This window comes from Lipotes vexillifer, unplaced genomic scaffold (assembly GCF_000442215.2).
Source record: "Lipotes vexillifer unplaced genomic scaffold, Lipotes_vexillifer_v1.1 scaffold7, whole genome shotgun sequence".
Taxonomy (NCBI): Eukaryota; Metazoa; Chordata; class Mammalia; order Artiodactyla; family Lipotidae; genus Lipotes; species Lipotes vexillifer.
Genome location: NW_006792683.1, coordinates 294,177 through 307,088, shown reverse-complemented (window position 1 = coordinate 307,088; position 12,912 = coordinate 294,177). Strand labels below are relative to the sequence as shown.

Below are 12,912 nucleotides of genomic sequence, written 5' to 3'. Positions count from 1 at the left end.
AGGTGGACTCTCAACCACTGCGCCATCAGGGAAGGCCCAGAAATTCTTAATTAAAACTGTTTTCTTTTAGCACAGAATTGCTTGATCCATCTTGAGTTGATTTTTTGTTTAGTGTGGGGTGAGGAGTTGGTGTAATTCCCCACCCCACTTCCCCCACAATATAACGTTTTTCCCAGCTTTTTTATTGAATAGTCTCCCTTCTTCCCATTCATCTGCCATACTACATATGAGAGTTCTACATACATGTAGACTTTTTCTGTGCTCTTTATGCTCCTGATTATTATTGAAAGCAGATACATGTATATCATTCTATATCCATCATTAGGTCAGACTTGCTAATTGACTAATTTGTGGTGTTCGTGTATTACATATTCTTGCTCTTTTTTTGTTGTTTCCTTCATCTTTCAAGAGTGAAGAGAAGTTGGCTGAGTTCCACTGTCATGATGGATTTACCAGTTACTTTCTGTAGTTTTGTCAATTCTTGCTTTACATATTTAGAGGATATTTTGTTAGGTGGATACATGTTTAGAATTGCTACATCTCTTCTTGGTGGATTGAATCTTTTATCAATATCTAGGGACCCTATATAACTCTGCCGATGCTTTTGTCTTAAAGTCTCTTATCTGATGTTAGTATAGCCAGACCAATTTTCTTTTTGGTAATATTTCATGTGTCTTTTTCCATCCTTATATTTTCCAGTCTTTCTGTGGTTTTTTACTTAATGTATGTCCTGTATGAATTTCTTTTTTTATTTTTATTTTGTTGGAGTATAGTTGATTTACAATGTATTAGTTTCAGGTGTACAGCAAAGTAATTCAGTTCTTTATGAATTTCTTTTATATAATCTGAAAATCTCTGTTGTTTCACTGAGTTTAGTGTATCTACATATATTATGATTATTGATTACTGATGTATTTGGACCAGTTTCTTCTAGTATACTTTATTAATTTGTTCCACTTTTAATGTTTCTTTTCTACATTTGTAAGTAAATCTTCCTTCTGAGAAAACAAAAACCTTATTTAGCATACTCTCACATCCCTTGGTCTCTTTCACTTTCCAGCCCCCTTTCATATTGGTATAATCTAGAATTTTAGTTCTAAAAATATTTCCTTTTCCATTTCTTTGTTTTGTACTTTCTCCTCCACCCCTTCTCCAGTCCTCAAGACAACAACAAATATTACCAAGATATTTGATCACCCATAATTGACATATCTCTTGCAGGGGCTCCTGAATTTAATTCTTCACATATTTGAATACTTCTTTCTAGATTGTTTTCAGTGTTGGTCTTTGTGTGGCAAACCTTTTGTATGCTTGAGGATGTTTGAATTAAGTCTTCACACTGAAATGGTAATTTGTTTGATACAAGCATTCTGCATCCAAAGTTCTATCCTTTTACTTCCTTGTCTTTTTACATCTAATGTTACTTTTTGAAAGGTCTAGTGTCAATGTGATTCTTATTCATTTGTAAGTGATCTATTCTCTATGGAGGCTTTTAATTTGATATCCTTATTTCAATATAATATGTTCAGGTTTGATTTTTTTTCTTATTTCTTTAAATTCTCTTGAATATTTAAATATGAAATCTTTTATCTTTTTTAATTCTGGGAAGTTTCTTCTGCATTTTACATTTTTTTTTCCTCTTTGGGACTATTATTTTTTTAAGATGTTGGCTCTTCTACTTCTCACTTCCCTCTTAGCTTTTTTTCCTTTTTTTTTTTAATGGTTTACTGTTACCTTTTGAGATAGTTTCTGAATCTGATGTTTCATTTCACTAATTGTTCCTCATCTATACCTACTGTATTGTACCTTGACTTTCTTTTGTAATTAATTTATTTTATTTTTGGCTGCGTTGGGTCTTCATTGCTGTGCGTGGGCTTTCTCTAGTTGCGGCGAGTGGGGGCGACTCTTCGCTTTGGTACGCGGGCTTCTCATTGCGGTGGCCTCTCCTGCCGCGGAGCCCAGGCTCTAGGCACGCAGGCCTCAGCAGCTGTGGCTCGCGGGCTTAGTAGTTGTGGCTCACGGGCTCCAGATTGCAGGCTCAGCAGCCATGGCACACGGGCCTAGCTGCTCCGTGGCATGTGGGATCCTCCCAGACCAGGGCTTGAACCCGTGTCCTCTGCATTGGCAGACAGATTCCTAACCACTGCACCACCAGGGAAACCCTATACCTTGACTTTTTAAATCTTGTTTTATTTAATTTTATTCCTGTATATCTTCTGTAGATCATTTAAGTCCCCACTGTTTTCTCTACTTAGATTACCTTAGTCCTAAACCTGATCCCCTTATAAATGGAATTTTTCCATCATTGTTTGAGAGAGAGGTTAAAGAAGAAAAAAGTTTTTTTACTTTATAGTCAGCAGATCCATGGCCGCATGGTAACATTTTTCAAACTGTTATTTTGGATATCAGTACTGGGGAGATGATATAGGGGCTTCCTTAAGTAGTTTGTTTTAGGGTCAAATATGTTTGAGGAGCAGTGGGCTAAATGAAATGAAACAGATATCTTTAAGGTAGTCTTATTTCAGAGGCTTTAATATGCTAATACACAATGTGACTCTTCAGTAGGAGGACTTTCATATGTATTTTTCTCATTGGAAATAGAACACTTTGGCGAACTTACATTTATACTAAGGCAATAACAAACCTTTTGTTTTTAAGTTGGCAGTAGAAGTTAAATAAATTATATGTGCTTGAATGTGTGTGTGTTTTAATGTAATTTTTGTTAAAAATTTGTTTCAGGTTAGAAGCCGGCTTTATGTAGGTAAGCTCTTTTTTCTATTTTAGATCTCATCATTGTTGTTTACAATTAAATCAACTTAAAAACATGATAGCATTAACTCTGTTTTTAGGAAGAGAGAAAAAGCTTGCTGCAGAACTTTCTACACTGATCGAAGAAAAATGTAAACTACTTGAAAAATTTAGTGTTGTTCAAAAGGAGGTAAGACGTTTTTGAAAATATTGACATTCATGTTAGAAACAGAAGACTTGATACTTTTCAATGCAGCTACTTCTGTGTAAGTTGAAGATCACTCATGCTTTGTTTGCAAAGTGTGAGACTTCAGTGGCTTTCATATTACCAGTCTAAATTTTAACCATTGTGGTAGGTGCATAGTGATGTCTCATTGTGGTTTCAGTTTTCATTTCCCTGACTAATGAGGTTAATCACCTTTTCATGATTATTGGCCATTTGGATATCCTTTTTGTCATGTTGCCTTTTTTTTTTTCACATTTTAAAAAGTATGCTTATCTCTCTTTTTCCTTTTGATATGTAGGATTTTTTCCCTATATTTTGGATACAAGTCCTTTGTCAGATATACGTATTGCAAATATCTTCTTGCACTCTGTGGTTTGCCTTTTTATTTCAAATGGTGTCTTGGTAAGCATAAGTTCTTAATTGTAACATAGTCGAATTTTTCAGTCTTTTCTTTATGATGACTGTTATTTGTGTCCTACTTAAATTTTTTTTGTGTACTCAAGAGTATGAAGATATTCTTCTGTGTTATCTTTTAGAAACTTAATTTTTTTACTCATTTAGTCTTTGTACTAGTTTGCTAGGACTGCCATAACACAATACCACAGACTGGATGACTTACATAGAAATTAATTTTTTTTCACAGTTTAGGAGGCTAGAGGTCCAGGATCAAGGTGTTGGCAGGTTTAGTTTCTTCTGAGGCTTATCATTTTGACATAACTGGTCATCTTCTTGCCCTGTCCTCACATTGTCTTTTCTCTGTGCAGGTGCATGTCTTCTTGTAAGGGCACCAGTAAGATGGATTAGGGCCTGTCTTAATCCAAGGGGCTCATTTTAACTTAACAACCTTTATTTTTTAAAAATATTATTTATATTTGGCTGTGTTGGGTCTTTGTTGCTACCTGCGGGCTTTCTCTAGTTGCGGCAAGCAGGGGCTGCTCTTCGTTGCGGTGCGCTGGTTTCTCATTGCAGGGGCTTCTCTTGTTGTGGAGCACGGCCTCTAGGTGCGTGGGCTTCAGTAGTTGTAGCATGTGGGCTCAGTAGTTGTGGCTCGTGGGCTCTAGAGCGCAGGCTCAGTAGTTGTGGCACACGGGCTTAGTTGCTCTGTGGCATGTGGGATCTTCCCAGACCAGGGCTTGAACCCGTGTCCCCTGAATTGGCAGGTGGATTCTTAACCACTACGCCTCCGGGGAAGTCCTAACTTAATGACCTTTAAAGGGCCTGTCTCCAAATACAGTCACATTTTGAGGTACTGGGGCTTTAGCATACACATTCTGAGGGGAAACAGTTCAGCCCTAAATTAATCAATCTTTAATCCATCTAGAATTGAATCTGTGATGGTGTGATTGGTGGTTAGTAGTCAATATTTTTTTTGTTTTTGTTTTTTTGCGGTACGTGGGCCTCTCACTGTTGTGGGCTCTCCTGTTGCGGAGCACAGGCTCTGGACGCGCAGGCTCAGTGGCCACGGCTCACAGGCCTAGCTGCTCCGCAGCACGTGGGATCTTCCTGGACTGGGGCACGAACCCGTGTCCCCTGCATTGCCAGGCAGGCTCAACCACTGCGCCACCAGGGAAGCCCAGTACTCAATATTTTTCATGTGGCTATTGAATTTACCAGTACCATTTATTAAAAGACCATCTTTTCCTTTTGTTCTGTAGTGTCGTAGTCTTAAGTTATGTGACTGTATATATCTGAGTCTGTTTCTATAATATTTTCTATTCTGTTGGTCTGTTTTTTAAAAAAAATATATCCTTGCACAAATACCATGCTTTTTATTTTTTTTTAATTTTTAAATTTTTTTTTAACATCTTTATTGGAATATCATGCTTTTTAAAGTCTACCTAGCACGTCTTGATGTCTGACAATATAAACCTCCAGGTTTGTTTTTCAGGATTGTCTTGGCCATCTTGGCACTTTGTCTTTTCGTGTAAATTTTAAATCACTTCATCAGTTTACACATGCACACATACACATAGCCTTTTAGGAGTTTGGGATTGCATTGAATATATAGATTAATTTGGAGAGAATTTACCTTTTTACAGTGTTGAGTGTTTATCCGTGGGCTGTGGTATATCCCTCTATTTATGTCTTTTTAAAATTCTCTCAGTATTGTTCATACATTTTTGTGTTGAGGTCTTGTACATCTTTTCTTAGATTTATTCCCTGGTATCTGATGATTTTTGAAACTATTGTAAATAGTATAGTTTTTTTAACAGCTTTTCGGGGGTATGATTCACATTATACTGTTTATTCAAAGTGTACAAATGAATGGCTTTTAGTATATTCACAGAGTTGTATGTCCACCACAAAATATTTTCAAACATATTTTTTACACCCCATAGAAACCCTGTACCTCTTTAGCTGTCACCCTTCACCCAATCTCCTGTACTCGTAAGCCCTAGACAGCTTATCTACTTTCTGTCTCTATAAACTTGCCTACTCTAGATTCAGTTTTACATAAATGGAATGATACATGTGCTTCCTTGTGACTAGCTTTTTAAGCCTAGCATAATGTTTTCAAGATTCATCCATGTTGTACTATGTATCAATACTTAATATCTTTTTTTGCCAAATAATATTCCCTACCACAACTGATATATCCATTTTTCAGGTGGTGGACATTTGGGTTATTGTACTTTCTGGCTATTATAAATGATGCTGTTTGTGGACATTCTTGTACAAGTTTTTGTGTGGATATATGTTTTAAATTCTTTGAGGTATATACCTAGGAGTAGAATTGCTGGATCTATATTTAACTTTTTGAAGAACTGCGAGATTGTGTTTCACAGTGGCTGTGCTAATTTATATTTCCACCAGCAGTTTGTGAATGTTGCATTTTCTCCACATCTTTCCCAACACTTGTTTTTTTTTTGGCCACGCTATGCAGCATGCGAGACCTTAGTTCCCCAACCAGGGATCGAACCCGTGCCCCCTGCAGTGGAAGCGTGGAGTCCTAACCACTGGACCCCCCAGGAATTCCCTCCCAGCACTTGTTATTATGTCTTTTTGATTATAGCCATCCTAGTTGATGTGAAGTGTTGTCTCAATGAGGTGTTTTTTGTTTTTTTGTTTTTTGATTTTATTGAAGTATAGTTGGTTTACAGTGTTGTGTCAGTGAGGTTTTAATTTGCGTTTCCCTGATGGCTAGTGATGTTGAACATTTTTTCATTTGCTTATTGGCATTTATATATTTTCTTTGGAGAAATGTCTACTCAGTTCCTTTGCCTATTTTTATTTTTAATTTTTAAAAATTAATTAATTAATTTTTGGCTGCGTTGGGTCTTTGTTGCTGTGCACAGGCTTTCTGTAGTTGCGGTGCACGGGGGCTACTCTTCATTGCGGTGTGCAGGCTTCTCATTGCAGTGGCTTCTCTTTGTTGCAGAGCGCAGGCTCTAGGCGTGCGGACTTCAGTAGTTGTGGCATGCGGCCTCCGTAGTTGTGGCTTGTGGGCTCTAGAGTGCAGGCTCAGTATTTGTGGCACATGGGCTTAGTTGCTCCGTGGCATATGGGATCTTCCCAGCCCAGAGCTCAAACCCGTGTCCACTGCATTGGCAGGCGGATTCTTAACCACTGTGCCACCAGGGAAGCCTCCTTTGCCTATTTTTAAATAGGGTTATTTGTCTTTGTTATTGAGTTCTAACTTTATATATTATAGATATGAGCCCCTTATCAGATATGTAATTTGCAAATATTTTCTCTTATTCTGTGGCATGTTGTCCTCACTTTCTTGGTGGTATCTTTGAAGCATAGAATTTTTAATTTTGGTGATGCTCAGTTTATCTTTTTTTTCTTTTGTTGGTTATGCTTTTGGTGTCATTTCTAAGAAACTGTTGCTTAAAACAAGGTCACAAAGATTTACATCTGTGTTTCCTTCTAAAAGTTTTATGTGATTAGCTCTTATGTTTAGATCTTTGATCTATTTTGAATTAATTTTTGTATATTGTGTTAGGTAGGGGTCCAGCTTTATTTTTGGCATGTGGATATCCAGTTGTCTTAGCACTGTTGTTGAAATGACTAATCTTTCCCCATTGAATTGTTGTGGCATCCTTGTTGAAAATCAGTTGACCACTGTCTTGATTCGTGTAGCTTTGCAGTAAGGTTTGAAATTGGGAAGTATAAGTCCTCCAACTTTTCAAGATCATTCTGAGCCTTTTGCATTTTCTATGAATTTTAGGATCAGCTTGCAATTTCTGCAAATAAATTAGCTGGGATTTTGATGGGGCTTATGTTGAATCAGTAGATCAGTTTGGGGTTATTGCCATCTTAGCAGTATTATGTCTTCTGATCCATGAATATGGGATGCCTTTCCATTTATTTAGGTCTTCTTTATTTCTGTAATATTTTGTAGTTCGCAGAGTATTAGGTTTACACTTCTTTTGCTGAATTTATTTCTAAGTATTTTTTCTTTTTGATGTTACTGCAAATGGAATTAAAAAAATATCTTTTATTTGCTCATTGCTGGTATAGTGTTTATTCTCTTGTTATTTTCTAAACATTTATGGTACCTTCAGAGAGGTCTGCTCTTTTATTTCTGACATTAGGTTGATTGTCCGTCTTTCTCTCTCTGTCACCTTATCCTTGACAGTGGTTTATCAACTTTTTTAGTGTTTCCAAAGAACAATCTTTTGGCTTAGTTGATTCTTTCTACTTTATTTGCTTTCTAATTCATTACTATCTTTATTACTTCATTTTTAACTTTTCTTTGGTTTACTTGCTTTTCTTTTCTATCACTTCTTGGGATGGATACTAAAATCATTGAGTTTTTAGCCTTCTTTTATAATTTCTGCATTAAAGTTATAATTTACTTGGCAAGTTTGGCTTTTATTAAAGCATCTTGTTAGTTTTGATATGTCATGGTTTCCTGATCATTCAGTGTAAAATATTTAAAAAATTTTATTGTGATATTTTCTTTGTTAGGATATTTATTACTTTCCTAACATATGGGGATTTCCCAATAGTTTATTTGTTATTAAGTTTTAGCCTAATTCTACCTAATTATATTTAATTCAGAGAATATCCTTTTATGATTTCACTCCTTTATTTGTTGATACTTAATTTCTGGCTTTGCATAAGATTGATTTTGGTAAATGTTTCATATACAATATACATATATACATATTATTATCCTTGTGTCAATACCATAGCATTTTATATACTAGTTTATTGGTATATAAATATAAAAATTGTCACTTGTTAATTATTTATTCATATCGTCTATTGGTTATTGAGAGAAATATGTTAAAATTTCCCATTAATATTGTAGATTCATTTTTCTCTTAGTTTTATTATTTTTATGTATATTGAGGCTATGTTAGTTGCGTATAGATTTAAAATTATTTATTTTCTTAGATTGACCGTTCTATCATTATGAATACCCCTGTTTTATTTGTAGTAATTCTTTTTTTAAAAATTTTTTATTGGAGTATATTTGATTTATTACAATGTAATGTTAGTTTCAGGTGTACACCAAAGTGAATCAGTTATACATATACATATATCCACTCTTTTTTAGATTCTTTTCCCATATAGGCCATTACAGAGTATTGAGTAGAGTTCCCTGTCCTATACAGCAGGTTCTTACTAGTTATCTGTATTATATATAGTAGTGTGTATATGTCAACCCCAGTCTCCAATTTATCCCTCCTTCTCCTTATCCCCTGGTAACCATAAGTTTGTTTTCTATATCTGTGACTCTACTTCTGTTTTGTAAATAAGTTCATTTGTACCCTTTTTTTTTTTTTTTTGCGGTACGCGAGCCTCTCACTGTAGTGGCCTCTCCCGTTGCGGAGCATAGGCTCCGGACGCGCAGGCCCAGTGGCCATGGCTCATGGGCCCAGCCGCTCTGTGGCATGTGGGATCCTCTTGGACCGGGGCATGAACCCATGTCCCCTGCATCAGCAGGCGGACTCTGAACCACTGTGCCACCAGGGAAGCCCCTGTACCCCTTTTTATAGATTCCACATATAAGCAATATCACATGATATTTGTCTGTGTCTGACATACCTCACTCAGTATGACAATCTCTAGGTCCGTCCATGTTGCTGCAAATGGCATTATTTCATTCTTTTTAATGGCTGAGTAATATTCCATTGTATATATGTACCACATCTTCTTTATCCATTCCTCTGTTGATGGACATTTAGGTTACTTCCATGTCCTGGCTATTGTATTGTAAATAGTGCTGCAATGAACATTGGGGTGCATGTATCTTTTTGAATTATGGTTTTCTCCGGGTACATGCCTAGGAGCAAGATTGCTAGGTCATATCGTAGTTCTATTTTTAGTTTTATAAAGAACGTCCATACTGTTCTCCATAGTGGCTGTACCAATTTATATTCCCACCAACAGTGTAGAGGGTTCCCTTTTCTCCACACCCTCTCCAGCATTTATTGTTTGTAGATTTTTTGATGGTGGCCATTCTGACCGGTGTGAGGTGATACCTCATTGCATTTTTGATTTGCATTTCTCTGATATTTAGTGATGTTGAGAATCTTTTCATGTGCTTTTTGGCCATCTGCATGTCTGTTTTTTGAGAAATGTCTATTTAGATCTTCTGCCCAATTTTTGATTGGATTATTTGTTTTTTTTTGATAATTGAACTACATGAGCTGTTTGTATATTTTGGAGATTAATCCCTTGTTGGTTGCTTTGTTTGCAGATATTTTCTCACATTCTGAAGGTTGTCTTTTTGTTTTGTATTTGTAGTAATTGACTTTGTCTGATATACAGTGTAACAATCCCAATTTTCACTTGATGATCATTTGCGTAGTAGATCTTTTCCCATTATTTTACTTTCAACCTTATTATATACTTTTGTTTAAGCTGTCTCTTTTGGAAACAGCCTACAGATGGGTTTTGCTTTTTTTAATCAGTCTAAAAATATCTTTTAATTAGATTATTTAGTTCATTTGCATTTAATGTAATTTCTAATTTATCAGGGGTCAAACCTACCATCTTAACTGTTTATTTTCTATTTGACCCACCTGTCCCATGTGGCTTTTTCTCTCCTCTTGTTTTCTTCTGGATTGAAATAGTCATTTATTAATTCAATATTTTCTACATCAATGCATTTGTTATAGATTTTATTTTTTTAATGGTTACCTTAGAGATTGCAACATGTATCCTTAATTTATTAAATTCTAATATAAATTTGTGATGTTGCTACTTACTGGATAATGCAAAGATCTTAGAATGCTTTAATTCCACTTGCCCCCTTTTATTTAAGTGCTGTTGCAGTATATATATGTGTATTTTTCTTCTCATTATTAATTTATTTAATTTATTTTTATTTTTGGCTGCGTTGTGTCTTTGTTGCTGCACGTGGGCTTTCTCTGGTTTTGGCAAGTGTGGGCTACTCTTCATTGTAGTGGGCGGTCTTCTCATTGTGGTGGCTTCTCTTGTTGTGGAGCATGGGCTCTAGTCACATGGGCTTCAGTAGTTGTGGCTCGCGGGCTGTAGAGCGCAGGCTCAGTAGTTGTGGCACACGGGCTTAGGTGCTCCGTGGCATGTGGGATCTTCCCAGATCAGGGCTCGAACCCATGTCCCCTGCATTGGCAGGCAGACTCTTAACCACTGCGCCACCAGAGAAGCCCTGTTGCACTATATTTTGACTTTATATTTATATAAACCTCCAAATCATTTTATTATTCTTTGAAACAGTCAAGATTCATTTGGATTTATCCACACATTTATTCTTTCCATTGTTCTTTATTCTTTCTTTCCTTTCCACCTTCTATCTGGGATGATTTTCCTTCCTCCTGAAGGATAGAGAAACTTCCTGGTCTTTTCTTTTCTGGAGTATACTGTTGATAAATTCTCTTAGTTTTTGTTTGTCTGATGATGTCTTTATTTCTCCATTTTGTATAATGCTCTTTATAGAAGTCTAAGTTGGCAGTTGCAGTTATTTTCTTTAAGCACTTTGGACATCTCATTTTACTGATTTTTTCCCTTGGCATGTTGTTTGTGGGTCAAAGTCATCTATAAGTTTTATTGCAATTTGGTGATCTTGTTTTGTATTTTTTCTCTTTCAATTTTAAAAATTGAGGTATAATTTTCATATAATAAAAATGACATTCTTAAATATGCAGTTCTTTGAATTTCGACAGGTATATTCACCCATGAAGCTACCACTCCAATCAATACATAAAACATTTCTATCACCCTTATATTTCCCGTGTGCTCATTTTCATTCAGTCCCCTACCCCTGCCAGCAACCACTGTTTTTATTTCTATCACCATAAATTAGTTTTTGTCTGTTTCAGAGTTTGTATAAATGAAATCATACTCTTTTGTTTCTGCCTTTTTTCAGTTAGCATTGTATTTTTGAGATTCACTATGTTGTTGCATATATTAGTTTTTTTATTTTAACTTGCAAGTAAATTTGCATTACATCAACATATCACAATTTTTTTTATCCATTTACCACTTAATATGGTTATTTCTAGCTTTTGGCTATTATGAATAAAGTTGCTATGATCATTCTATCTTTTTGTGTATGTGTGTGGGGGTATATATTTTCATTTCTCTTTTGTAAATATCTAGTATTAGAATTGGTAGGTCATAGGGCAGGTATTGTATAACTTTATAAGAAACTATCTGACTACTTTTATGATTTTCTCTTTATCTTTGATTTTCAGCAGCGTTACTAGTTGTCTAGATGTGGTTTCTTCTATTTATCATCCCTGGGCTTCATGATGTTCTAGAATCTGTGGCTTAATGTCTTTCTTTAGTTTTGTAACACTCTTGATCATAACCTTTTCAAATATTCTTATTGCTTTCTTTTTTTTCCTCTTCCTGTAATTTTAAATACTTGTATTTTAGTTTTTTACTATATCCCATGTCTCTCTTATGTTCTTTTCTGGGTTTCTTATCTCTTTGTTCACACTTCAGTCTAGATGTTTTCTTCTAATCTAGCTTCCATTTTACTAATTGTCTTCATCTGCATCTAATCATCTTTTAAACCATCTTAATTTCATTTATTTCCTTTTTCAGTTCTAAAGTTTGTGTGGCTCTTTTTGTAGTTCTTTTTTTTTCTGGTTTAATTATTTTGGTTCCTCTTACATATCAAGCTTACTTATTTTAATGTCTGAAGGAGAACTGTATTACCTGAATCCTCCAAGAGTCTGCTCTCTTGCTCATTTTTTTCTCTTGGTTCTCAGTCAGATCTTGTTTTCTTGAATGCCAGATTATTTTATGTTGAGTATCAGTAATATTATAACAGAAATTATAGTGGTAAATTTGAAACTGTGGGCAATGTTATCTTTCTGCAGTGAGGATTTACTCTTCCTTCTCATGGAATTGGTGAGTCATAGGGCAGGTTTAGTTTGGAATAAAATTTATGGCCCTTTTACTTACTGTGTTGCTTTCTTTCAGTATGAAGGCTTAGAGTCATCTTTAAAGGATGCCAGCTTTGAGAAGGAGTCAACAGAAGCACAAAGTTTGGAGGTAAAAACAAATAGTATAATTATAAAAGTTAGGGGAAAGATTCTTACTAAATAACGTAAATTTTGAAAGTCATGTATCTTCTGAAAACTCACATTTCAAAGGAAATGTGAAAGAGTATCTCTAGATGTTGAAACTTAAGAAGTTAAATATAGGAAACAGAATATTAGTAAGTAGCATAAGGTATTTTAAAAATTTGAGCTCTTGTTGATAACTTGTTTTGAGTGAAGCATATTCAGTTCAATGTAATCTAGAGCTGTATAAAAGCTCTTTATTTTTCATTCCTGGGAAGTGTATTAAGGTAACCATTTCTTTTTTGACTCAGTTTGCTCTAGGAAGGAAAAATAGGATTTATTTTCATAAATTTAGGAATAGTTGGCAATGAAAAATTATGTAAGTTGAGGCAGTACTTGCCTTTACCTCATACTAATGTATTAGGAGCTGACTAGAATTAGATTAAAGATTTATGTTATACATAGTGGTGTGCTGGTAAATGTTTA

At 35.2% G+C, this 12,912-nt stretch overlaps 1 protein-coding gene across 6 annotated transcripts in view; it reads left to right on the top strand.

Moving 5' to 3' along the window:
* MIA2 (MIA SH3 domain ER export factor 2) overlaps positions 1-12,912 on the top strand; it is a 91,206-nt gene that overhangs the window by 26,388 nt on the left and 51,906 nt on the right. For 4 of the 6 annotated variants that reach the window (XM_007465785.1, XM_007465784.1, XM_007465786.1 and 1 more), the window contains exons 3-5: positions 2,740-2,761; positions 2,850-2,938; positions 12,344-12,415. In XM_007465785.1, the coding sequence (XP_007465847.1) occupies positions 2,740-2,761; positions 2,850-2,938; positions 12,344-12,415 (183 nt within the window). Of the gene's footprint in view, positions 1-2,739; positions 2,762-2,849; positions 2,939-12,343; positions 12,429-12,891; positions 12,894-12,912 lie in introns of all 6 variants that reach the window. The other 2 variants (XM_007465788.1, XM_007465787.1) reach the window with 2 other exon arrangements.